Raw genomic sequence first — 25,424 nt, 5'->3', positions numbered from 1 at the left:
ATTAAAATGAAATTATGAGTTGATTAGCGATTGATCCGAGTTTTAGGGCGGGGAGTTCCCCATTTCGGCGCGGCAGGCAGCATTCCACCGTGGAAAAAGCTCGTGAAAATATCACCTTGGGGCTTACCTGGATTCTTCACCGGACTGTCATAAGTTTCCATAGAAACGTCGCCAAGAAGACTGGGGTTGGACGAAGTACTCTGGCTCGTGAGTGTTTTGACTGGTTTTGACTCGACGACGGGGTCTGTGTGAAGGGGGCCCTTGTCGATGATGTCCAGTCCGTTATCTCGAAGGTATGCAGTAATGATGTCGGCGATTTTTGGGAGAGCCTCCTCGTTCTTTCTAGATATTGAGACAACAATTTGTGAGTAAATGCAGGAGTCATTTTGCATTTGAACGCGCTCAAACGCTTGGATCTGGGCATTGAATGCAATGCACAATGGTGCGACCACTTTAGCGGCAAAGTCGGACCCGACACCAACGGCCTGATCAAATTTGCGACCCATAGCGACCCGGAATTCATAGTCAATTGGAACAAACTGCTTTAGCGCCTCCACTGTGTTTTGGGCAGAGTTGCCCATACCAGTAACTGGCACCAGCTCAGTATTCCGGGACTCCTCCAACGGCAAATTGATCAGGGTATTATTTCCGATTTCAATATCTCGCATGGCGTTAGTGGCTTCCGAGAGAAGTAGTCGTCTATGATTTCTAGGAACACGGATCAGAATTGACTGGTGCTCTCTAGCATATTGGTCGACAGTTTCCAAGAGTTCTTCAGCTGCGGAAGCTAGCATGGCCTTGTTCTTTGCTGGGCATCTGATAAGGACATTATCGATCTGTGCTTGCCCAAATGCATTGGGGATCTTGTCTCCCGAGCTGCTAAACTTGATGTAGACATTGTATTTTCGCATCAGAGACTGGATTCGAGTACCACCACTCCCGATAACCTGCTTGTGGTAAGGCTCTGGAACGTACAGCCATTTTTCAGCTGGAAGTTCTTCTTCAAGAAGTTTCAGTGCCTCCACACAGCTGCTTAACGTCTTCGCAGTCACATGCACATGGAAGTTGTAGTCGTGTAGGGGACTGAACCAGATGTAAGAACCAGTTTGAGAAACGATTCGGGAAATCTTGCCCATTTTTTTGCCGGCAATGAAATCTTTGAGTTCATTTCCTAGCTCAAGATCAAAGACAGGCTGCTGTTTGAAGTTGGTGACTTGGGGTAATGCTTGGATGGCCCGCATTGTTGCCTTGACGTGATCGCTAGTTCCAGACATCAAGAACGAGCTGTTGTGGAAACTGAGAATAGTTGCACCATGTTCGGCGGCTCCCAGCACATCTTTTTCGGTAATTGACGCCTTCGCGAGGGCCTTACCGTCATGCAAATCGAGACGGGCAGTGTACACTTTGCAGCAAAGCACCATCAGGCGCTGAATTGAACATTCAATGCTCGATCTATTAGTCCCTAACACGCGAACGATAGGAACTTCAGCCGTGAGAAGAGGTAGCTGGATGAACGTCGCCAGATCGGTCATGATTTCCTCAACTTCAGATCTGAAATGCATCACGAGACACTCCAAGGCAGCACGGCTAACGTGTACATCTTTGAAAATGGTATCAGTACGCTCGAAAATATTCGCTACGAGCTTTTTGGCGATTTGCACCTGGATGGCATCTCCTACCAAGAAAATTTCATCCAGAGACCTGTTGATAGGTTCAATTGTTCCTTGCAGCTCAAGTAACTGGGGTACAGTGTACACGTTAACCCCAGTCTGGCTGAAAATGTGCAGCAAGTGAACTTTTCTTGGCCCACACAGAAGCGGCTGCATGCTGTAGGGCACATCAAGAGGAGCGATACACTGACCATAAATATGCTCCAGCAGGACTTTGGCGCGATACCGAGCGTATATGGCAGCATCGCTGTCGCCGTAGATGTGGAGATCATGGTCAAACCCATTTCGTGTCACGACAATGGCCACATTGCAGAAGCGTCCCAGATTCTCCAGCTGTTGGGCGAACTGGGGCACAATTGTCAAATTGCCACCCTCCACGTAAACGAAATGAGAGTCCAGCGGCAGTACTTGATGCTCGATGCGAACAAGCGCACCCAAAATGCTCGCCCGAATATTGTTGATGCTTGTGGCAGGTGCGTTGCAGCGGGCAACCATGTAGCCACTTGCGATGTTGACGGTATCAAGATGAGCACCGTTGCGAGAGCAAACAGAAGACATGATATCAATGTTGTCCATTATCATGCAGTCCCCCATGGCTGAGGGCTTCCAACGATTCAGTCCATTGTCGAAGACGATCGAGGACTTCTCAGGGCGCACCTGTTGTGTGAATGGAAGAGGAAGGAAAAGTGCTTCCATGGCTTGAAACAAAATGACGCGTAAACAAACTTTTTGGTGTCTTTCCCAAGTTTCAAGCTCAGAGTAACCTGGCAAGGTTCGTCGACCGAGAATGTAAACAAATGTCGATCCCAACCAGGGTTGGGGTGTATGCATCGAATACCCTGGTGTGGGGGGTGGGATATTAAGCAGTTGGCAGAGGGGTGGTAATCGTATCCGCCTGGAGTCGCTTGGGCGCTCGTAAGCTCAAGTCATGACGGGATCTAATGCTATCCCTGAAGACATTCAAGAGCTCCGAGTAGACGATATAAATGAGCTTGCACAGACACGCGAGGCACTGGAAGGGCTATGGGAGTCCAGTGAGAGGGGAATTGCTATTTTCAACGAGCAGATTGCCAAGGGGAACACCAATTTAGAACGGGCTCGGAAGACGGAGGAGAAGGCGGCAGCGGTGCTGCGTTTGCGACAAGAAGTGCAGAGACTTGCCGAAGAAAACGAATCCAAATTCGATATGTGGCAACGAGCCGAATCAGAAATGACCAACACAATTGAGCCTTTCACACAGCCCCGGCTGGCCCAGCGGCTGTCTGCCGAAATCAAGGAGTGTACGGCGCTTGGAGAATCACTTCGAACAGCATTGATCGAGGGAAGCATAAGCCTGCAGGCCTTTGTGAAGCAGTACCAGGCGAACCAAGTCAAAATCCGCCGATATGAACACACGGTTTCCACTTTGAAATGACACAAACGAGATAAAGTATATAGACAAACATATCTAGATTTTACCTAGAGAAATAGACTCGACATTTTCGGCTATGCCGTCAGTCTCGTCAGGCAGGCGGAAACCGACGTAGTCCTCGGTGTCAAGAGCCTCGCTGAGCTCTTGGAGGGATCCCAAGTCTCCCGGGGTCATGATGCTGTGAGCATCACCAGGCGAGGCCGGGGCAGAGAGCGGGCGAGAGAGCTTGTGACTGTTGGCCTCGTCGAACGGATTGCCGTCGTCGTTAAACTCGGAGGGATAAGCACGGCGGAGAGCGAGTTGGCGGGCCTTGACGTACTCGAGGCCCATGCGCTTCCAATCAAGAAGATCGGACAAGCGTTCGGTACGGTTTCGCTGGTTGATACGCTGGCGACGAGTCATCTGTGTGAACAGCTCCATGTGGTCTGTCAACTGATTGATGGAGTCATCAACACCCTTGTTGCGGCGATCCACGATGTAAATACCGTAGTCACTAGAATTTTCAATGAGATCCTCCATATAACACCCGAAGCCACTAAGGTTCGTGGTGATAGATGGAACACCCATAACTGTGCATTCAGCAGGGGTGTATCCCCAAGGTTCGTAGTACGATGGGAAAACACCAAGATGGCAACCTCGCACAAAGTCCTCGTAGTCCAAAGGCAAGATTGGGTTGTTCGAGTTAAGAAATTCCGGATGGAAAATTATTTTAACCCGGTCGCTGGGGTGGTTGAAAAGCTGGACGCGCCGGATGTGGTTGAGGATGGGATCGTTCGCATCATCGCTCATATTGTGGGTGACAATGGGAGGGAGAGTGGTTCTCTTAAGAGCAAACACACGGCGCTTCAAAAGAACACGGTCCGAGGGGGGCAGCAGAGCGTCCAAGTCGGGGATACCTTTATTGTCGGTGTCACGGCAGCAGTGCTCCAAAAGACGGCGTCCAATCTTGGCCTGGATGCCATCAATAGTGGATTCCAAGGACTTCATAACAGCTTGGCCCTTGAGTGTTTCGACAGTGTACGAGTGTGTGGCGGCAGGCATGATAATAAATGCAACGACCGTCTTGTTTGATCCCGACGACTTGAGGCGGTGATTCAGACGAGCCAAAGCCTCAATGTAGAAATCAGCACCCTTATTACGGTACTCGTATCGACCGGCAATAAAGAAGTAGAGTGTGTTTTCGAGGTCAAAGTCGTAATGGCCGTAGAAGTGGCCACGGATGAAGTCGGCGATCTTGTCCTTGTGGATGGCGTGGAGGTTCTGGAACTCGTGCATAGCACTGAATTTGATAACGTTCAAGCCATTGGGAACAACACCGTCGGGCTTACGCTTCAGCAGGTGCTCACTCTCAAAGGCGGTAATGTGCGAGACGGTGGTGAACACGTCGCAAGAGTGCGCAGCAGCTCTCTCGATACAATATCGATGGTAAATGCCACGCTTTCCAGCCTCAGCATCCACATCGAAATACTCGAGGTTGTTGTAAAAATCAGTATTACCGGCACACAAGTAGCGACCCAACAAAGTAGCGTGGGTGGTGAAGATAGTTGTGAGATCGATTTCACGCTTGCGGCAGAGCGGCAAGGCGACACCAGCCAGCCACTCGTGGAAATGAGCAACAATGGCCTGATCGTGGTTTTGGTTGACATATTCACCAAGGAACCAAGCAGTGAGGTAGCCAAAAACAATGGCATCATTGCTTTCCGTATCCTGAGGAGGGGAAGGGATCTGCGCAATGCTCCAGAGATCGGACTTCCACTCATCCAGGTGACTATATCCAGAGCCAATATCGAACAATACAACGCGGGGCGCGCCATCAATGAGCCAGCGACCGTACATGTACTTGATACCTCTGTCAGACATAGACTGCAAGGTTGCCCTCAGGTGAGGGTCACTGGGCTCCAGCGGCTCGACTTCCTGGTCTGCAGAGTAGTGGTTCAATTTACCAATCAGGTAGTATCGCGACCCATACTCTTTAGACGTAACGGGCGCCTTGGACTTGAGCACAGAGTAGATTCCGCCGACCCGGTTGGCAACCTCAGTTGCTACCTCAAAGAGTATATGGTTTTTTACGTCGCGACCCATTCCAGTACTTTCTTGATTCAGATCGATGTAGGCTGTGTTATGGAAGCGAGAAAAGTAGATCTTCTCAGTTGACTGTAAAAATCCGGTGTGGTGTGGTAACCTGCTATGTTCAGGCTGAGTGTTCGGGGACATTCTCCCACCACCGCTCCCTTACAGCGAGCGGCATGCAGTGTGCATCTAGATCATTTGCTGGGCCTAAAACGTAGCTATGGGTATGTTGCTCACGGCTGTGCACCATTATACTCTGTGGTGCCACGTATCTTTCGTAGCACTCACCGCAGGTGTGAATTTTCTCGAAATTGGTGTCGATTCTTGTTGCTCAGCCGGTTTCCCGAACCCAAGCTCAACCTGAGGATCACTATGCAACTTTGAGCCGTACAACGCAATTCGTAGTTGGCTTTCACTTTGTCCATGCTAAATACTAGATAACAGCTTGGTTTGTACAGACACTGAAATTCTAGCTCCCTTCTATCCTTTTCTGGAAGAAAAACCCGCTGAGGTTATTTTCACCCGCCTCTCCTGACCCTTTTGGGCCACACTTGCATACTCGCCCAACATACAGCTTTTTTTCGATGTATCCCCTGCCTATCCATAGTTTAATGACTTAGAGTTCAGATAAACGATTTATCCTAAACTTTCTGACTGTTTAATCTAAAAAGTAAGGTTTCTCCGAGCTGCACCTGTCGTGTTTGTGGTCAGGCTCCGGAACTGCCCACGAAGGTGAGCTTTTTACCATACGTCATCTGTCGGTCAGCTGCCCGTTTGCTGGCTTGGGCAGTTTTCCCGAGGCGGTTCAAGACGATAATGGTTCTCGCTGACTCACCGTGCATGGAACATCTGGGGAAAACTATCCGGGTGAAACTTAACGACGGCCGCACGATTTACGGCCAGCTTATCTGCTTCAACAGAGGACTTGATCTTATTTTGAACAACTCGATTGAGCAGCATATTCAAAAATCCACTCGTTACGTTGGTATGGTCGTTGTACCTGGCAAAATTTTAAAGTCGATTAGTCTTCAACACCTTTAAAGACCTTGAGATGTTATATTTCAACACTCGTGGATTTAGTGGAACAGGAGTTGTTTATTCTCCATTCCTGGATAGCCGTCTGGCCGTGTCCGCCTCGGCAAACTTTGGACTCGTAGGCAATGGCCGGCTGTATATTCTTGACATTACACCCGACGGCACAATCGTCCCGGTAAAGTCCTTTGATACCCAAGATAGCCAATGTGGTGTCGCATGGTCAGAAACACATGAAAACCAGCTGGTTACGGCCGGGGGAGATGGTGCAGTACGCCTATTCGACGTCACGACCCCCCAACCTTTTCCTTTGCAAGTTTTCAAAGAACATACCCAAGAAGTATTCTCCGTCAACTGGAACTTGACGGAAAAAGTCACATTCTGTTCTGCATCATGGGATGGGACAATTAAAATATGGAACCCAGCTCGAACTCAGTCCCTTCTTACTTTGGGTATTCAACAATCACATGTTCAAGCGCCGCACCCGGCACCGGGGGCGCCCGGCACTTCGAGCACAGAAAAACGCTGCGTGTATCAGGCCAAGTACGCACCATCTAATCCTACTCAAATCCTTGCTGCCTATGCCGATGCGTCTGCCAGAATATGGGATGTTCGTACGGGAAACCCCGCAATGGTCATCCCGGCCGTTCTGGGCGGTGACTGCTTGACTGCGGATTGGAACAAGTATCAGCCAAACGTCATTGCTACCGCAGGTGTCGATAAGGCTGTAAAGATCTGGGACCTCCGCAACTTGTCTGTACCTGTGAACGACCTGCGTGCTCACCAATACGCTGTGCGTTCAGTCAAATGGTCCCCCCACTCCCCCACACACCTTTTGTCAGTGTCCTACGACATGACTGCAAAAGTATGGAACGACTACCGTGACCGCCATGTGCCTGCAACTGGGCCCCGTGGTCTAATCAGCAGCTTTGACCGACACACCGAGTTTTTGAGCGACTGCGACTGGTCATTATGGGGCCAACCGGGCTGGGTCGCTACGGTGGGCTGGGACCAGATGGTTTACGTTTGGAAAGCCGTATAGAAAAATGAGTCCAGTTATGAACATACATAAAAATCAAAAATATATGCGTCATTGGAAAATGATCAAAAAAAGAGTGATACAATGACACTATACGAGCGAAAGAGGCTCAGTAGTAGCTTTGTAACTGCCTGCCCTTAAATGTAGACCGGGTTTTGGATCCCGTCCTCCTCTATCGTGGGGGAAAGTGCCGTTTGCATTCCCAAAAGCATGCTACTGAGCGGTGCGTCACCATCTGTTGTATACTCACCGAAGTCGAGCTCGTTGACACTTTTATGATCGAGCTCGTGAGATTCCTGAAGGTAGTAAGATTGGTAACCACCTGATATATTGTCCTCGCTCAAAACACCGCTCGTGTCGAAGCCAATGTTGCCAGAGCTGGCGGGAGGGGGGTTTTGCGATGGCGACATGCTGAGCATGAGCCCCTGGCTAGGCATAGAACTAGAAATGTCTGTTGTGGATGGGTCCTGTGAGGCCCATGATGACTTCATATCTGACGAGGAATTATATCGAGACATTCGATCACCATTTGGCTTGGCGTATGAACCGGGCTCCGAACCGTTGGGAGTGACGCCAGCACTGTCCATCAAGGAAGTGTTAGCGACACCGAGGCTGGACGGCTCTTCGGATGGGGTACCTGCTAATGTGAGGTCTGGGCCAGCCCAATTGTTTGTGACCATAGGTTTTGGCATGTAGTTCCGATCCTGTTCTACCCAGTTGTCGCCACCAAATTCTTCTTTAATGCTCAAATGGTCGTACCCTTGCTCCACGTAGTTATTGCTGATAGAAGGGAAAATGAAGTTCAGATTGTCCTCAGTGCCGGCTAATGTAGGTCCAGCAGAATACAGCCCAATATCGTCCTCGACCAGCGAGCCGTACATGTCGAGCTGTGAGTTAGAGATAGAAAACCCGGACGGTCCTGTCGGGGACATATCACGGCCACCGTGTTGGCTGGGTAAAAGCGGCGAGCCCATATATTGGCCGTTAGGGCCAGGGGATGGGGAGCGTTTTCGGGGGGCAGAGATCTGCATTTGTGACAAGGTTTGGAGGAGCTGCTGTTGGGTTTGTGATCGGTTTCGTGAGCGAGAACGTGAAGAACGCTGCTGAGCTGCTCGAGTGGACTTGCGGATGCGTCCTACATGCTGACCTTGGGCACTGGCAGGCACTGCGCCATTTTGCATTGACCCCAGAATATTTGTGTTCCCGCCGGCGTTACCAGGTAACCCTGAGTTGAAAGACGGCATGTCGGAAGATAACCCTAAATGGGGATTGTTTAGGGGAGGCAATTCCGGGGAGTCGGTGTTGACGCTGTAGCTAGCGTGATTTTCGGTGAGCTCGTCGACCTCAAACCCGTAAAGCCGCATCAAATAGTCCCAGAGGGCCTCACCATAGGCCTTTGGGGTGACACCCGTAACATTGCGGAATACACGGTGGAAGTGCCATGGGGACAATTTGGCCTTCGCCGCCAATTCTTTGAAACCCAAAATTCCACCTCGCTTTTTGCGAACTGGAGCAACCGGCTTGGCTGAACTATCAAATCTGCGGCTATTCTCTTCGTAGGCTTCTTGAACTGCTTTCAAAACGGCTGAAACAACGGCGATGACGATGTGGCTACAAGCTTCGCAAATCAGGCGGTAATGGTTGAGACCATTAGCTTTTGCAACGCCAGGTTTCGTAGAGTCACTGCGGGATGGATGGCGATTTTTTGGTCCTCTGCTAGAAGATCTCCCGCTGCTAACAGACTCGGGCTGGGCTTGGATTTCTTGTACAAACGGGAGGCCATGCTCGTCAACATCAATAACATCTGCGATATCAGTGTCCTGAAATTCAATGTTGAGTGAAGAGTCAACAGCAGCCATGACAGATAGTACTAGAGCCTTGGTGAGATGTGGCGGAGTTTCTAATTTTGAGGTCGGGCTAACAGGGTCGGGTTCTTGACCACCTACTGGGTCGGTCAACGACCTATCGTTTTGGGTGGGCGGAGGAAACGTGTAAGCCTGGGGAGGCAAAGTTGCATCGGAAATGCTCATACTATGCCAATTAAAGTCTCAAGTTTCGTTGCGGGTGGATCGGACAGGTCACAACAACTGCTGAGGTTTTATGCAAAGAAACAAGATTTCGAAGGGGCGGGTCTGCTTACTGGATGTTCATGGAACCAAGGTTGTGGGAACTGACGTAACTCAATGCTTCCTGCAATCCTCATACAGATACTGTAGTCCCTTCTCTTAGTAAACCAGATGAAGCTGCACTGTTTGTTCGCTAGCATAAAGAAAGAGACCTTTATTTAGGAGGGTTGAGCGGCCTGCAGTAGGCCACAGACGCGGACAACTGATGAGATGTACATAAGCCAGTCTTAATATGTTAAGGGTATAGTGTTATTGCATGTGTAGCAGATATCCAGTTCCTGTGCTGGTCAATTAAAAACCTCAATTTTTGATCTCCCTCGCTCAGGCCCCTGGGAAAGCAACGAGGTGAATCGAAACTCTGCTCGAATCATGATATCAGTGACTAAGCATGACATCTATCTGGAGCCAGAGCGTTTTGACCAACAGCACGCTGCTGAGGCCTATCGCTATAGCATATCAGAGTATGAGGGCAGTGCAAGCAGAAGGCCCCTGCAAAATTATGGAATATTGAGCATAGGCTGATCCGGGTAGCCATAGGAGCTCCCTTGTCTTGCTCATGCAACCGCCGAGAGCTGCTGCGGGCAACGGCAGGGTTTTGCCGACAAAAATAGGCAGTTGACCACGAATCGATCGGTGCGCCGCTGACTTGATGATCCCACGAACATTCCCAAAGCGACAGAAATATTGTTTTATGACAGCTTAGAGGCTTTAAAATTGCTGATCAATGTCACAATGGCATCCCTTACTCGCGATGCCATATCTTGCTCGGCCACGTATGATAGCAGGGCTGCTAAAGCCGCAGAGTTGTGGGCGTCAGTCGATGTGTTCATGCAAGACCCTGTTGGGGTTGCAGATCGATTCGCTTAGTGCAATTGTAATCCAGCATATGATTTGTGATAAAGTCGCATGCTCTAGGCCTACCCGGTCCACTGTTGGCCACTACAAAGCACAAGGGAGTGCATTACGTTTTGCTTGCTCAAAATTCAGCGGAAACGGAGATGTAAGCCGTCGGGGAATATGCCGCGGACCTGGCAACAATGATTTGCCCGCTTCCGGGGAAGGGTTCGCCCGTCCCACTGGCGATCATCGAGAGGGGGTGAATGATATGCCGAAAAGATATCTTCGTGAGTTTGCAAAACAGGATTTTCTAATTCTTTTCTTGACAGATCCTTGTCAGAGTCTCAAGCACCATAGCCAGTTGAGTTTTTTTTTTCCTGGGGCTTGTTCACGGCGAAGTGTAGTGTTTACTACCCTAATCACCTGCATCCCGATTTCTGCTTGTCTTCTTCGCCTGCCGTAAACTTACTGCACTCCGATTACCTGCGGCACTTTCGTCTATATCGCTGGGGCATGGTCGCGTCGTTCCAGCAACCAATTAGACTCTAACCCCTGGTGGTAACGGATTTGAATTTTTTCGACATATAAATTTACTACGAGCTTATGTCTCTATGATCCTAAAGAAGGTCGTATCATCGGGCATATTGCCAATTCGACTGTGAATCGGTGCCTTACCGATTTCCAAAAAACTTATCGATCGCGGTTTGATATCTCTGCACGCTTTATAAGCGATCGATCGAGCCGCTCCAAAAAAGTATCATCGAAAGTTTCAGTAGTCAGGACAGCGATAGAGCTAGAGCCCTGAGCAGCCTGATCGCCTCTGTACGAACTCAAAACGCTATTCTGTCTTTTGCTGGTGGAATCATGCAAATTTCACTTTACCTCGAACCTGTCATGTCAGCACCCTCCCCCCTCCTCTCCTCGTCACATTGATTACTTCCCACTAAGGTTCTCCCAGCGGCCCCAGCTGGGATGGATACTAAGCAGCTGTCAAAGAACAATCGCTGACTACGCGTAGTCGTTACCATGTCTGTTTATGCTGGCTTGGCTAGCGACCCTGGCAGTAAGTTGAATATCTACATATGATCGTACAACAAACTAACTAGTTGATTCAAAGTGGAGAGGGGTAATTGAACGTGCACTGGGATCATGGGACTCGGTCGAAGAATGGGCAGACTATATATCGTTTCTGTCTCGCATCAATAAGGCCACCAGGTATAAGGCAGGCAAAGATGCAAAGATGCCCCTGGCACGGCAAATTGCTGAGCATCTCGCCCGGTGCCTGGAACCCAGATTACCCGCTGGTGTCCATCAAACAGCCCTGGAGGTGTACGATTCAGTGTTTGTTGCCCTCGGGCCCGACCAGCTCCATAAGGACATGAGCATATGGCTGCCCGGCTTACTTCCACTGATGTCCAATGCAGCATTTAGCGTCAAGCCTTTGGTGATTGAGTTGTTCTCCAAGCATATTCTTACGTCTCCAAATCTTCGAGAGCTTTGTAGACCTATTTTACTCGCCTGCCTTCCGTCTATCGAGAACGAGAGCAGCGAATGCTTTCAAGAGATCATGGATCTGCTACAAACACTCCGTGAACGCCTGAATGATGATGTCTTGTTTTGGCAGTGCATTTTCCTTTGTGCCATTACATCCTCAGAGTCTCGCCTAGGGGTTCTCGCCTACTGTCAGCGGGAATTACCCTCGTTCCAGTCAAAAGGCTCAGAGCATCAACTGGATGCAGATGCTCGTCTTTTAGTGTCGCCAGAGCCTCGAAACTTTTTGGGCGCTCTTATCCAAGGCCTCAAAGACCCAAACGTACTCGTCCAACGTGGTTTCCTTGATATCCTGGCGAGAAACTGTCCTTTGGACAGCCCTCTGTTCGCTACATGCCCTAAAAAAGATTTGCAAATGCTGTTGTATGAAGCAAGTCACATAATTCTCCGACGTGATATGTCGTTGAACCGTCGGTTGTGGAGTTGGTTACTGGGTCCAGGACAAGAACACCATGGGGACAATGATCAGAATCTTCGACGCATCGACTTTTTCCGAAAATACGGAGCCAAAACTGTTGTCGAGATGTTGTTGGAAAATCTTAAGAGCGACGACGCACAAACTTTGAGTGAGACTCTAGCGGTTGCCCATGGTATTCTTGACCGGTGGGAGATCGGGTCGGTGGTTGTGCCCCAGATCTTACCAACGGTATTTGAGGTTTCAATGAAGATGCAGAATGAAGATGGAGTGCTTCAGGGATCCAAGCAGTTTTTCAATGCTGTTGAGTCAAACCATATCTGGAAATGTGCTCTTGAAACGGCCCAGAGCGGGGATGTCAAGACGCCTTTGTTTATGGTCAGCACTTTCAATATCAAAGAAGAGGAAATGATGCTTGTTCACTTGCCATTATTTTTGATGGCTCTGATAGATCTGAGGCCTAAAATCACAGATCTGGAGGGCTGGAGCGACCTGGTGTTCAAGTTACTTGAAATAATCTCGCAGCTGTCGCTGGCTAGGTACGAGCAGGTATCAACGAAACTGACTGATGTCAATGCTAGAATCTCCCAGTTTTATGAAGAGTCTGTCAACTTCAGTGAGTCAGAGGAGGATATCAAAATTGAAAGCCCATTTAACGCCGAGGCATTGACCGCGTTTGTCGTGGAGTCACTCATCGAAAACTTCTGTTTTAACCCGAGCGACACGAACGCAGCACTAGTCGAAAAAGTCTTATCAAAAATTCCCCAGCTTGATTCACGCGTTAACAAGCTTGTAGAAACACTCTTATCCTCTGGCGTATACAACGCGGATCTTTTCGTCCGAACACAACCCATTATGCAAAGAGTTGAGGTCGTGAAGTACATCGAAAGCTTTGTCGTACACTGCTTCAAGGCCTTAGTGGAGTCTGGTCCTAGTCTTATTGAGCTTATCAGAGATCTGTCAATTGTTCATGAGGCCAGCCCTGAGTATTTGGTACCCTCTGCCCTTGCCGCTTGCTTTTCGAAAAAGGTCTCTGACCCTGTCGCATTCTCTAAAGCGTTCTCTGTGTTGTGGATTCATTCCGGTGATCGATCGGAATATGCTTCGTTATTGACGAAGCCGACATTGTTGTTTCTTGACCAACTACTATCTAACGATAGCAGTATTGAATCGATCGGCAAACTCTACGTCCGCCGCTCTATTATTCAAACAGGGACTATTGAACGGTTGCTACGATCACTTATTGAAACTGCAAAGCTACATGATAACGACCCGGAGGTTTTTGAGTATCATCTTAAGCTTGTTATACAGCTACTAACCTTCCCTGAAATCGGTGCCGTTTATGACTCAAAGTTCTCTTCGGAGTTGGTTCAATATCTCCATCAGTGGGTCGCCAACCATGCTGATAAAGCTAACACTGGAGCTTTTGCTTCAGTGTTGTCCCTGGTAAGTACAAGCTATCTTCATACGTCACACGAGATCTCGGCTGCACAGCTTAGAACATTGACGGAGTTTGCTGTGCTATTAATGGGTACACCAAAAGAAAATCTCAATCATGCCATCATTTACTTTGTATCAGACGCACTGGCCTTGCTGCCCTTCGAGAAAAACGTAACGTTCGGAAATACGGATTCGTTGGCCTATCATGTTTTCGTTTTTCTTCAAACCACAATTAGCTGGGTGACTTCTGACATTGACTTTGTCGCCCTGTCAAAACTCCTAGACCAATTCATTGCTGTCTTTCATCCGTTTATTTCGCAAGTTTTATTACCCACAACTTCTGAAATAATCCAGAGAATGGTACAACTAGAAAGCCGCCTACTGACAGGCACATCATACTCGATTTCTGAGACTGAGAGTATCGTACAGTTGATGGTATGTTTGGAGAAGATACTCATTACGGGATTACAGCTACTGTATCCCGCGAGCCAAATTTCTAAAGATGATGGGTCAGACGGCGCTAGCAGCTCAACGTCAAATTTGATCGGAAACGTTATATCTGGTGTTTTCAGTTTAGAATCACCGGCAGACCGATCAACTCAGGAAAGCGGCAGAGTGATGCTTTTTGAAGCTTTAGATTTGACAATGAAAAAATGCTGCGGTTACTGGTGCTTCTTAGACAGTGTGAGACAGGCCATCATGAGGGAGAGTCAATACAGTTCGACATTGCATGCTACTAGCCGATTAAAGACGCGTTTGAGAAAGCTCACATCTCTGCTATACCGGCAACGACCTGTTGAAACCATAAAGCTTGCGGTGATTCACTGTGAAACGAATGTGATGGCAGTGAGAATGGTCCATAACTTCGAAGGCACACTCTACCGAGAAAGCGTTCAAGTTATCATTGGTCAAATCACCGGTCGCAAAGATCAGAAAACATCTGATACGGTTGATCTACTCGATGCCAAACTCAGCGATGAGGAGTTTATGGATTTCTTCGTTACGTACATCAAATCGCTCGAGGCAGATGTCGTTGAAGATATATGGCCATTATTGCTAGGGTTACTCAACGATATCAACTCTAAAAGTGCCCAGCATAAAGGAATACTTCTCAAAGCACTCTATCTGTGTACTGTGATGAGTGGATCATGGTCGGCGGAAAAAATTTCGCAGAGACGGAAGGCTCAGAAGGATTTCGGCGATGTGTTCCAGAAGCTTGTACTCACTGCACTCAATGACGTGCCATCTAGTGACCTGGTTCCTGAAAAATCACGCGAGGTGTTAGGTTTGGCTGATATTTTACCTTATGTTGGCAAAATTATTCCTGACCAAGACCGACAGGCGACAGTCTTCACAAAAGTTCTGAACGCGACTGTGGTTCCTGCTTTGAAGAACAATGAGCTTTCTTCCGTGCCAGCATCTGTTTTCAACCTTTTAAGCCTGATCATCGAGTATTCTTCCCAATCAAAGGTCTGGAAGTCAGTAGTGGGTGATCTCATGTTTGACTCGAAATTATTTACTCTTACAGTTGAGCAAGCAAGCCTGCTGATGCCTGTGGTGGATGAATGGGTTAAAGTTGATAAGGAGCGGATTACCGAATTCCTGTCGCGAATCGCAAACTATGGCTCTAACAGTGTACTCTTTGGGTGGACAGGAACAGCGAAGCTCACCAAGGAAAATCTCAACCGTCTCGCATACATTTTGCTAAGTGGCGAGAGTCTTGGAGTGAATTATTCAAAGTTGGTCAACCAACTATCTACCATGTGGAATAGTGGATCGGTAGCTGACGTTTGCACTCTTTTGCGAGCGTGTATTTTGCGGCAAAAAAAATCCCAACTATCGGCAGTTTACAGCTTTCTATCGTTCAAGTTGCAGGAATTCTTCTCTGAGCTTTTGCGTGCCCTGGACTCTCAGAAAGTGAAAGAAAAAGAGCTGAGGGATCCCGTTGCAGTCACCCAGCTACTAGAGGCATCAAAGCTACTTGACCTTCTGCTGACTCTGAACAGTGATCAGATCCAAGTTTACGAGTGGGTCTTCATCTGTGACAGCACCGATGCTATTTACACGAACGACGAGGAACGCAGTGGAGACATTGTTGATAAGCTGGCGCTCTCCAAAAATCTCAAACGGCTAGATCCAGTTACAGTATCGGGGATGGGTGAGACACCACATGAGATAGTGCCAGGCCAAAAGCGCCGTCCGTTACTGCACTCAGAAAGTACTGTTCATGATCTGCGCTTATTTTTCAGTCAACTGTCTATCTCTTTCTATGAGTATATTTACGGACTAACTGCTGTCGATGAATCTTACTGCCGGCAGATGATTCTCAGCGACTTGTTCGTTTAAACCGGAGGACAGAGAGTCTTTCCCACCCAGCTTTCCTCGTCCCGAACTCTTTGACCTGCCAGCTCTTGGCTTCCATGGTTTCTTTCACTTGGTCAGGAAAGTTCCTGGCACAAAACAGTATATACGCACATCCCGTAGGAGTAAGTACGTTGTCGAGGTTTTCGAGAACAACATTTGTGACTTCCATTCCATTCTCACCACCGTCCAACGCCAGAAAAAGCCACCTGTCGTCGACATCTCTCTCAGGAAGAGGTGGGACATCTTCGCTAGGCACGTAGGGTGGATTGAACACGAGCACGTCGACAGAATTAGCACGGAACGGGACCAGCGATGCTCTTATTACTTCAATGCCATCGCACGTTGGTGCATTATTCATACTCCATGTCTTTTTGGTGATTTCGCAAGCGATTGGGTTCACGTCTGTAGAAAAATAACTTGCCCTGGGTAATAAGCTATGGGCGAAAGTAGAAACGATGCCTGATCCCGACCCGATCTCCAGCACGACTGGACACAACAGTGTTTGTAGAAACTCATGGTCCTGCTCCAGGCAGTCCAGCAAAAAAAACGAGTCTTCTACCGGATCGTAGACCTGTTCATCACTGGCCGTTCTTGGAGTGGGCCACATCAAGTAAGCACTGGCTTGCTAACTTCACTTCTTGTTGTAACCATGAAGATCTCAGTTAAAACGCTTGTTGGCAAAGAGCTTGCCCTAGATGTGGAACCATCCGAAAAGGTCCATGTTATCAAGGAGCGAATTGAGGAGAAGGAGGGCATTCCCCCAGAGCAGCAGCGCCTGATTCACAACGGCAAACAAATGTAAGTTCCTCGCGTTGGGTGCGATTTCAAGTACTTGTACTAACATTAGTGACGACAATTTGCCTATTTCTCAATACAATTTCACCGAGGGCACTAAACTGCACCTGGCTCTCTCTTTACGCGGCGGGTACTAGCTGCTTTTAGGGAGAAGCATAACCCCAGAGGTTGCTCTAGCGTGCCACTGTATTTTGGGTCTTATATTGCCTCCTATAGCCGGAGTTCTGTATATAAAGACAGCGACCTTGATTCTCATAGACCTGTTCTACTTAGTAACCCATGAGCGAGGTGAAGAACCGGGCCGTCGCACCGCTCCAAATCTCTGCTGAGCAGATACTGGCGGAAGCTTTCGAACGTAAAGAGAAAGTATTGACGAAAGCTTATGAAACGGTCACCGATAAGGCGGAACTCCGCGAGCTTCAGCACAGAAAACGTACTGAATGGGAGGAGGCACTAAGAAGAAACCGCTTAGATCTTCGTCAATGGATGCGATATGCCCAATTTGAGTGGGATCAGAAGGAATACGAAAGAGGAAGGTCAATTTTTGAACGTGCGCTTGCTGTAGACCATACATTTGTTCCTCTTTGGATCCGATATATCCAAAGCGAGCTGAGGGCCGGAAACGTGAATCATGCAAGAAATATTCTGGATAGAGCAACCGAAACACTACCAAAAGTCGACAAACTGTGGTTCACGTATGTAGGAATGGAGGAAATGCTCAACAACTTGGGTGGTTGCCGCCAAGTCTTCGAAAAGTGGTTACAATGGAAGCCAGAGCTGTATGCCTGGACGGCCTATATTGGATTCGAAGTTCGACATAAGCAAACACAGAGGGCCAGAGAACTTTATCGTCGTCTAGTTTCTGAACGCCCAGATCCTGAAAACTGGGTACAGTGGGCCAAATTTGAGGACGTTTCTCGAGGCGATGTCCGAGGTGTTTATACACTGGCGATTGATAGTCTTATGTCTCTTAGAGGGCCTCAGGCAATTCCTGAAATGCTGCTGCTAGAATTTGCCAAGTGGGAAGCAGACAAAAAAGAATGGGATCGCGCCAGAGCTATTTTCAAATTTGGGCTCAAGCATTTGCCGCCAAGAAATGCTCACAACCTTCGCTCAGGCTATGTGCTCCTTGAAAAACAGTTTGGTAACGCAGATAGTCTTGAATGGTCTATTTGTTTACATCGGAGAAGTCTCCTTGAAGAACATTTGTTGGACAATCCAGCGTCTATGGATACTTGGTGGGACCTGTTAAGTCTCGTCCAGGCCAGTGGCTCTGCAGATGATTTACGCGAAGTTTTTGAGCGTGCTGTTGCAAATGTACCAGCAGATTTAACCAAAACTGATCAATGGCGCCGCTATATTTATATTTGGCTTCGATACGCATTTTATGAGGAGGAGATGGCAGAGATTGATCGTGCAAGAGAAGTGTATATCATGGCTTTGAAAACGCTTCCGCATCACTTGTTCTCGTCTGCAAAGCTGTGGAAACATTTTTCTTATTTCGAAATTCGACAGGGTGACGTTGGCGCAGCCCGTAAGATATTTGGCCAAGCTATCGGAAGGACAGCAAAACCCAAAGTTTACAAAGAATACATTGCACTTGAACTACAACTTCGAGAGATCGATAGATGTCGAAAACTCTACGAACTATTTATTGAAAAGTATCCAGGGCTTGCTGCAACTTGGATCGATTATGCCTCGTTGGAAGACGAACTTGATGACCTAGAGCGCGCCAGAGGCATCTACGAACTAGCCATCGAACAACCAGAGATGGATAAGTTAGATCTAATCTGGAAAAGCTACGCCGAATTTGAAGCTAGCAACGACAATCTCGACAGGGCTAGGTCCGTCTATGAGCGGTTGCTTCAACGCGTGTCACATGCTAAAGTTTGGATTGCCAGAGCCATGCTGGAAATTGGCGAGAATGGCGAAAACGTTGAGCAAGCACGGGAAGTATTTATTCGTGCTGATCGCGAACTAGCAGAAACCCCATCTCAGCGTGTTTCATTATACGATGCTCGTGTGCAATTTGAGCGCATCTATGGCAACGAAGAGACACTACAGCAGATGGAAAAAGCGGCTCCTCAGGCGGTTGAGAAACGAAGGCAGCTGGAAGATGGGAATCATGAATATTATGTTGACTATGTCTTCCCTAACTCTACAGAGAAGGTGTCAAAATTGCTTGCCAATGCGAAAAAATGGGCAGCAAGTCGTGATCAATAATGCATGTAGTTTAAATTCCAGGAGGTGCTGGTTGTGTAGGTGGTGGCGGTCCTGGCGGCCCAGGAGGCGCAGGTGGCCTCTGCAGTCCTGGAGGAGGGGGAGCTGGGGGCTTTTGAATATTCGCTAGGCCCGGTGGACCAGGAATTCCAGGTGGAGGTGGTGGAGGCGGCAAAGGGGCTGAACCAGATGAAGGAGGTGGTACCGGCGAACCCATTGTAGGGAACGTAGGAGGAGGAGGTGGTGGTGGGGCTCTAGCTACACCCACGACAGAGTTGGCTCCTGGGGGTCCTACCCCAGGCGGAGGTGGAGTTGAAGCAAGAACACCCGGTGGTTGGGATGAAAAACTATTGAGAGGCTTAGATGCCTCTGGCAGAACAGAATCATTTCGAGCATTGAAGGGAGCTTTATGAGGAAGCTGCGAAGTCTCACGAAGTTCCTCAATGAGATTCTCAAACTCCGTATTCGCGTCGTCCGAAACGGTTTCAGTACAGTCGCGAGCAAAATGACCAGACTTGCCGCATCTGCGACAAACAATTGTTGATAAGAAACTAGTTTGCTGAGGGCAGGTGAATTTACGATGGCCAGATTGCCCACAATTGGGGCAGATTTGATGCTCGTCGTCTCGCAATGTGCCGTTTAGAACAGCAAGTTCCCTTAGCTGACCTCGTTTTAACTCATTGTGATGTTCAGGCATAGAAATAGCCGTATTCACAATGTTGTGTACCAACTGTAAGCCCTTTTTCAAACTTTCATCACTTTCGGCATTGATAATACAATGAAGATCTTCCTCACTTTCCATGGAGCCTGTACTACTGCGTCCTCGACCTTCCTTAACTGAACCACGACCTCTGATGGCAATTTTGGCACCAGATTCCTCTTCCATTCGCTGTAAAGTCTTCCCACGGGGCCCCAGCAACAAACCAACAAAATTAATATTTGGGTATTCATGAACCGGCATGAATACTTTTTCTTGCGTTTTCTGGTATCGTTTAAAGTTAGAAGGTGCTCTGAAATGCGGGATTGTCCGTAGTGCGAGATCGACTAGGGCAGTAAGCTCTTTTTCCATCTCCTCACGACGACGCTGCTCCCTTGTGTTGATTCTCTTACCAAAAGAATTGTACTCTGGCGGGGGCGAATTCGAACGTGAACGCCGATTCAGAACTATTTGGTTAGTTCGCAGTCGATCACTTAGATCTGTGATGGCTGCATGCAATGCATACGCATTGAGCTGCTCTGGAGTTAGCACGCCGGTGATTTTACCATTCACTTTAGTTTCAGGGCCCCATCTGGAACTTCGCTCAATTGTGCGCCCTCTATCAGACTCATGAGGTCGTTGAAAACTCCCTGGCGGTCTGCTCATTCTGTGAAGAAAAACTGCTTAGTCACTGGGAGCCGGCCTTCTATCTTCACTCCAGGATGTCTTCGGGAACCAACTTTACTGGTGGAACCAGCCGCTGCTTTTACGGTAAGTTAATTGAGGGAAGTGCACGACCACAGTAGTGCTCAGTCTTAGAGCAAGTATTAACTCAGAATGGCAGAAGTTTTTGGACTGCTACACCGCCAAGTCCACCGACGACATTAAAACCTGCCAGCTCCTGGCACAGGACTACGACGAGTGCCTGCATCATCGCAAAGAGAAGGCTCGTGCCCAGCGTATTGCTGCCGAGTACGAACGCCGTGCCGCCAAGGGTGAGGACGTACCTGCCGTTGAGAAGCGCAAGTTGAATATCACCCTTGAGGATGCTAGCGTTTTGCACCCTTGAAGGAAATGTGCCAAAACCTGCCAAAAGTCATAAATATTGCAAATACAACAGTTCTATGCGTATCATGTAGAGGTTCTGTCAACCCCATTTCGAAGCCTGTTATTGGTCGAATCCAAACATGCTCTGTTGTTGCCTTTTTCTAGCTGTTCTGGGCCAATCTGTAGTATGTAGAGCACGAATAATTGTTTGATACATTTTTTAGCACCCAGCTTGATCCAATTCCTCGGTATTATTTGCTCATTTAAGCTCTTCGTTTCGCGTTGTAAGCACTTGATTTCAGATGGGTTTGGAGCGCCGTCATGGAACCATGGTGCACGCCAATAAGGCGTACCTTTTCTGGACTCTGGTGTTTGGAGCTTTGTTTCTGTATTCATTGGTTCTTTTGATACGCGGAGCCCTAATTCCGAGGCGTAAATTCCAGTATAGAGTTCCTCCCTGGACGTTGATTCTATTTTGGTCTCTTGCCTGTGTATTTGGCTTGTTTATCCACCCCAGCCACGAATTCGTCGGTTATGTCCGTCGCATGGGTCGGTTGAGTATTGCCTGTGCGGTTGTCGGTATTTTCCTGTCGTTTAAACCAGCAGTGCTGCCCAGAACTTACAGTGTCCCTCTCACGCAAATACACAAATGGGTCGGTCGTACCGCTGTTTTCTTTGCTTTTCTACACGGACTTTTATATTCTTGTGTTTATTTGAAACGCGGCGTTTTTGGCCGTTTGTTCAGGCCCGCCAACTTGGCAGGAATTTTCGCTTGTTTCACTTTCTGCGTGATTGCATTGACGTCTTTGAAGCCCATTCGGCGCAGAGCCTACTCTGTATTCTATGCCATCCATGTGGTCTCTGTTTGGATGGCACTACTAGCCATTTTCTATCATGCAGACCCCAATGCATATGCGATGGTATACTTAGCCATGGTGTTTCTGATCATCCAAATCACAGTCCGCGTTTTGTTGACAAGAACTGTACCTGTTAAAGTGAAACACATTTCATCCAATTTGGATCTTGTCACTGTTGACAGATCTGCCCTACCAGAAACATTCGAGATCGGTAGCCATCTCAGGTTGTCCTTGCCGCTGCACTTGCCCAAATCATGGCTAGTGCCCTCTCATCCCTACACAATTGCATCTCTTCCTGAAGACGATGCCATCCATCTAGTGGTGAGAAGGACACGGTTTGAGCTGCAGAATCAAGAGTATGCTATTCAGGGTCCTCACCATGCTCCATTTGATGTTTCTGAATTCAAAAGAATCATTGTAGTCGCTGGCGGCTCTGGTTTTGCATTGATTCCACCTGTCTCCCGAAGGGCTAAACAGCTGGGAATTGATGTGAAGTCGGTTTGGATCGTGAAAACAGACGCGGAAACGTCTGTTCTGAATCATATTCCAGTCGATGACTGTGAAATTTTCATCACCACTGAGTCAAATTACAACGCCGAAGATACCGCTGCGGGTACTTATGGTGATGAATTTGAGCTTGACGACCTGAGGGCTTCAGATCGCGAAGGACTGCTGGACAGTTCCAATCCGTCAAAACCTAAAGAAGGCATCAAAAAGTACTTCCAAGGCCGTCCAAACCTTGATGAGTTCATTGGCGACTTCTTCAACCCATCTCAAGCAGCTGAAACCTGTGTTGCGGCTTGCGGACCTGAGAGCCTCACTAAAGATGCTCGCCGATGGGCAAAAGCCCACAATTGTAGTTTTTTTGCAGAAACGTTTGCGATGTAGAGTGGTTTAACAAAAGTTATATGAAGACTAAAAACTGCCGGGAAACATTAAAGCTAAAGTTATAACGGCCTCCGCTTAGTTGCGAATAGTAGCGATGTCGTTCATGACACGCATGGCCATAGAGTGAATGGTAACAAGAGCTTCGTGACCATTGGAATCTTGGTTGAACTGGCGCAAGCGATCGGCACCCTCTTGGGCGTAAGGGCCAACCATGGAGACACCATCTTGGTACAGAGAAATCCAGTCGAAGAGCTCATAGTTCTGCTCAAAGTACTTGATCAAAGAGGTATACTGAGGCTCCTGGACGTAGTCGTTGAAGGCAGAAGCGCCAAAGCTTACCAGGGCCCGGATTTCGGTGGGGTCGGGGGTGCGACCTCTGGAAGCATACAAGGTCTGCAAACCCTTGGAGATTGCCGAACGAACGCTGCGGTCATTAACAACAGAGTCAAACATGTGTCCAGCGACGGCAGAGGCACGAGCCTCAGGGACACCGGAAGAGCGGTGGCTGGCGAGGTTGGCGACAGCAAAAGACGAGACACCGTTGATAACGGGGTTGTTACCGGAGGCAATGACAGTAGAAGCAAGGGTGATAGTAGAAAGGAGAGCGCAGATTGAGACCATTGTTGTTGGATGAAAAACTAATGTTACTTACGAAGGTATTTATACTGCGGCAAGAGAAGCGCGAATGGCAGCTCTGGTGGCATAAAACTCTGGCTCTAACCCGCCTTCGATATGGAAATTTCCCTCCGAGAGTTTTGTCACTGTAACTTTATTATTGCATACCAATACACCCTGTCCCCTGAATTCAGCTTGGAACCCTGCTCCGATCAACGATTTCCTTAATTCGATTAGCCGGATGTCGCCTACCCAAATCGGGGCTTGCGTGTAAGGATGGAATCCAGGAATAGATTTTAGCACAGCTTCAGTTTGCCGATATGAAGGTTTAGGGACCCTATCATCGTCCTGCATGTCACTATCTCTGGGAAACTCTAACTCGCCTGTCACATGCGCGACGGAGAATCTACCCAGAACTCGTTGCCATTGCAATGATTTTTCCAGTTCCGGGTCAATTTTCAACGAGATAGCATGATTTAGTTGCTGTGTAGTGACATCTTCGTTCCCAATGCTTGTATCCAGCTTCAACTTCAGCAGAGACTTGATCACATTGTCATTTCCCGGCAATACAACAAGCTTTGATGGCTGCACTTGAGGTAAAATCATATTTAGGGATCTCATATCTGTTAGACCATTAAAGTCAATGTAATCGATAGAGCATAAAACTTTCAAATCAAAATCGGCTCCCCGGAGTATTAGCGGCGGCTCGGGAGGAGCTCTCTGCTCTTCCTTCCAAGTATTGGATGGGCCCAACCCCATGGTATCTGATTCTTCCATTTTAACATCGGTATCAGTTCCATTAGCTCCATACTCATCAGCTGGTTGCTCAAACTGTCCACTTGCCAATTGTTCACCGTAGTCATCGGCACGTTTTTTGGGTTGGACATGGGGAAACATATACAACCTAGACTTTTCCTGTCCGATTTCTAGATCGTGAAACCCGTCGCCAGCCAGAAATCTGTTCATTTCTACTTGTCCAGTAACCACTTGGACGTCTTGCTCCTCATCACTAGAATCGCTTTCAATAGTCTCCAAAATCTCTTTATTTCTTCGATCCAGAGCTTCTTGTATATTTTTTTCCATTTGCATTTCTTCAATCTTTTGGTTGTACTCGGCTAGCTGGACACCTTCCAGAGGGACAGCTTCTGTTATATGAACTTGAGGTATTCGGAGGGTGAACTGCTTGAGCATTTCCTTGTCGCCCGTATTCTCCTTCCATAAATCATAGACTAGTTTACCGAGAGTACGATTTTGGCAATACTCTGTGAGAATTACCGCCGAGTCAGGCTGCTCTGCAAATCTCTGGAAAGCATTTTTCGAAAGGCCGGTTTCGAGGGCTTCACCGGTCGCCAACACAATTTTGGGTCCAACGATATTGTTGGCTTGCTCCATTGTATCGACGCACAGAATACGAGCCGTTTCAAATGGAGAGTCGTTACGCACTTGCCATTCGTCAATGATTGCCGACTGCAGATATTCCAACATTGAAGATGCATAGGTCAAAATGCGTTTGCCAACATTGCTCAACAGGACCAATGGAACCTGGATATTTTCTTGAGCAAGGTGCTTGTCGATGATTGTACAGAGCTCTAATACACGACTGCCAGCAGAAGTGGGGAGTAAGATCGAGCCTCCACGAGAAACTACGGTGGTAACGTCCTCGAGCAGGCGGGCCCGGTTTGCCTTGAGCGATTTACCACCTGAGACGTACGAGGATGTCACGAGCACGTTGGGTTTTACGAGCTGCTCGTTAATTTGACCGCTGGGTTCAAGAAATGCACCATTGAGATGACTGTCGCGCGAGTGATTCCAATCGACCGCGAAAATTACTGTGCTCAGATCGTCAACAATCTTCCAAATAGTACCACCAATGGAATGACCAGCATTAAAAGCGGTGATAGAAATCTCCTGGCTACGTCCACTGATAGACATGGGTTGAGAGTATTTTACAGTCTTCACGCGGTCCATAATATCATCGATGTCGTTAGTGGACATGACGGCTCTGGGGAATGGTCCAGCTATCCCTTTGGCCCTGTAGCTGTCAATAGTAACCATGCGCCCCATATTCACTACAGGGATTGTCGCATAAGTAGGAATACGGCCGAATTCAGGATACAAATGGCATAAATAACAATATGCTCCAAGGTGAGAAAGAGTAGCGTGGGTTAGCAGAATAAGATCGATGTTGTCTGTGATATTGACAAGGTGGCTCAGATCCGCATCGAGAAGCGTATTCCATCCCACATCTAGTAATATTCGAAGCCTGCCCTCGTCTAGTTCAATCAACGACTGATAAACTCCATCATCTTGAGAGAGCGGCCTGAATGTGACCATGACAAAGCGGGTGGTA

The 25,424-nt window shown here is 48.1% G+C and overlaps 14 protein-coding genes across 14 annotated transcripts; 7 read left to right on the top strand and 7 right to left on the bottom strand.

Moving 5' to 3' along the window:
• Window positions 1-23: 23 nt before the first annotated feature.
• On the bottom strand, window positions 24-2,501 carry B9G98_04255 (hypothetical protein; the record flags this gene model as incomplete). The annotated part of the gene is made up of 1 exon (XM_024810812.1): window positions 24-2,501. One exon carries the CDS (start codon window positions 2,499-2,501, stop codon window positions 24-26), a length of 2,478 nt encoding a protein of 825 aa, XP_024666580.1.
• Window positions 2,502-2,598: 97 nt separating this feature from the next.
• On the top strand, window positions 2,599-3,084 carry B9G98_04254 (hypothetical protein; the record flags this gene model as incomplete). The annotated part of the gene is made up of 1 exon (XM_024810811.1): window positions 2,599-3,084. The coding sequence occupies one exon, from the start codon at window positions 2,599-2,601 to the stop codon at window positions 3,082-3,084; it is 486 nt and encodes a 161-aa protein (XP_024666579.1).
• A 33-nt stretch (window positions 3,085-3,117) lies between these two features.
• Window positions 3,118-5,295, bottom strand: B9G98_04253 (Glycogen [starch] synthase; the record flags this gene model as incomplete). Its single annotated transcript, XM_024810810.1, has 1 exon — window positions 3,118-5,295. One exon carries the CDS (start codon window positions 5,293-5,295, stop codon window positions 3,118-3,120), a length of 2,178 nt encoding a protein of 725 aa, XP_024666578.1.
• A 907-nt stretch (window positions 5,296-6,202) lies between these two features.
• Window positions 6,203-7,225, top strand: B9G98_04252 (Peroxisomal targeting signal 2 receptor; the record flags this gene model as incomplete). The annotated part of the gene is made up of 1 exon (XM_024810809.1): window positions 6,203-7,225. The coding sequence occupies one exon, from the start codon at window positions 6,203-6,205 to the stop codon at window positions 7,223-7,225; it is 1,023 nt and encodes a 340-aa protein (XP_024666577.1).
• A 134-nt stretch (window positions 7,226-7,359) lies between these two features.
• On the bottom strand, window positions 7,360-9,252 carry B9G98_04251 (hypothetical protein; the record flags this gene model as incomplete). Its single annotated transcript, XM_024810808.1, has 1 exon — window positions 7,360-9,252. One exon carries the CDS (start codon window positions 9,250-9,252, stop codon window positions 7,360-7,362), a length of 1,893 nt encoding a protein of 630 aa, XP_024666576.1.
• A 478-nt stretch (window positions 9,253-9,730) lies between these two features.
• B9G98_04250 (hypothetical protein) lies at window positions 9,731-10,178 on the bottom strand (the record flags this gene model as incomplete). Its single annotated transcript, XM_024810807.1, has 2 exons — window positions 9,731-10,054; window positions 10,122-10,178. The coding sequence occupies 2 exons, from the start codon at window positions 10,176-10,178 to the stop codon at window positions 9,731-9,733; spliced, it is 381 nt and encodes a 126-aa protein (XP_024666575.1).
• A 1,025-nt stretch (window positions 10,179-11,203) lies between these two features.
• On the top strand, window positions 11,204-15,937 carry B9G98_04249 (Protein dopey; the record flags this gene model as incomplete). Its single annotated transcript, XM_024810806.1, has 2 exons — window positions 11,204-11,248; window positions 11,292-15,937. The coding sequence occupies exons 1-2, from the start codon at window positions 11,212-11,214 to the stop codon at window positions 15,935-15,937; spliced, it is 4,683 nt and encodes a 1,560-aa protein (XP_024666574.1). The 5' UTR covers window positions 11,204-11,211.
• Window positions 15,938-16,469: 532 nt separating this feature from the next.
• Window positions 16,470-17,016, top strand: B9G98_04248 (NEDD8; the record flags this gene model as incomplete). Its single annotated transcript, XM_024810805.1, has 2 exons — window positions 16,470-16,753; window positions 16,803-17,016. 2 exons carry the CDS (start codon window positions 16,470-16,472, stop codon window positions 16,885-16,887), a joined length of 369 nt encoding a protein of 122 aa, XP_024666573.1. The 3' UTR covers window positions 16,888-17,016.
• A 13-nt stretch (window positions 17,017-17,029) lies between these two features.
• B9G98_04247 (Pre-mRNA-splicing factor CLF1) lies at window positions 17,030-18,973 on the top strand (the record flags this gene model as incomplete). The annotated part of the gene is made up of 1 exon (XM_024810804.1): window positions 17,030-18,973. The coding sequence occupies one exon, from the start codon at window positions 17,030-17,032 to the stop codon at window positions 18,971-18,973; it is 1,944 nt and encodes a 647-aa protein (XP_024666572.1).
• Window positions 18,974-18,983: 10 nt separating this feature from the next.
• B9G98_04246 (Branchpoint-bridging protein) lies at window positions 18,984-20,333 on the bottom strand (the record flags this gene model as incomplete). The annotated part of the gene is made up of 1 exon (XM_024810803.1): window positions 18,984-20,333. One exon carries the CDS (start codon window positions 20,331-20,333, stop codon window positions 18,984-18,986), a length of 1,350 nt encoding a protein of 449 aa, XP_024666571.1.
• Window positions 20,334-20,389: 56 nt separating this feature from the next.
• B9G98_04245 (NADH dehydrogenase [ubiquinone] iron-sulfur protein 5-B) lies at window positions 20,390-20,736 on the top strand (the record flags this gene model as incomplete). Its single annotated transcript, XM_024810802.1, has 2 exons — window positions 20,390-20,438; window positions 20,504-20,736. 2 exons carry the CDS (start codon window positions 20,390-20,392, stop codon window positions 20,734-20,736), a joined length of 282 nt encoding a protein of 93 aa, XP_024666570.1.
• Window positions 20,737-21,016: 280 nt separating this feature from the next.
• B9G98_04244 (putative metalloreductase AIM14) lies at window positions 21,017-22,459 on the top strand (the record flags this gene model as incomplete). Its single annotated transcript, XM_024810801.1, has 1 exon — window positions 21,017-22,459. The coding sequence occupies one exon, from the start codon at window positions 21,017-21,019 to the stop codon at window positions 22,457-22,459; it is 1,443 nt and encodes a 480-aa protein (XP_024666569.1).
• A 75-nt stretch (window positions 22,460-22,534) lies between these two features.
• On the bottom strand, window positions 22,535-23,080 carry B9G98_04243 (hypothetical protein; the record flags this gene model as incomplete). The annotated part of the gene is made up of 1 exon (XM_024810800.1): window positions 22,535-23,080. The coding sequence occupies one exon, from the start codon at window positions 23,078-23,080 to the stop codon at window positions 22,535-22,537; it is 546 nt and encodes a 181-aa protein (XP_024666568.1).
• A 39-nt stretch (window positions 23,081-23,119) lies between these two features.
• B9G98_04242 (Cleavage factor two protein 2) lies at window positions 23,120-25,408 on the bottom strand (the record flags this gene model as incomplete). Its single annotated transcript, XM_024810799.1, has 1 exon — window positions 23,120-25,408. The coding sequence occupies one exon, from the start codon at window positions 25,406-25,408 to the stop codon at window positions 23,120-23,122; it is 2,289 nt and encodes a 762-aa protein (XP_024666567.1).
• Window positions 25,409-25,424: the final 16 nt, after the last annotated feature.

Source organism: Wickerhamiella sorbophila (assembly GCF_002251995.1).
Source record: "Wickerhamiella sorbophila strain DS02 chromosome Unknown contig2, whole genome shotgun sequence".
Taxonomy (NCBI): Eukaryota; Fungi; Ascomycota; class Dipodascomycetes; order Dipodascales; family Trichomonascaceae; genus Wickerhamiella; species Wickerhamiella sorbophila.
Note: the sequence above shows the minus strand (reverse complement) of the source record. Positions and strands in the feature narration are given on the sequence as shown.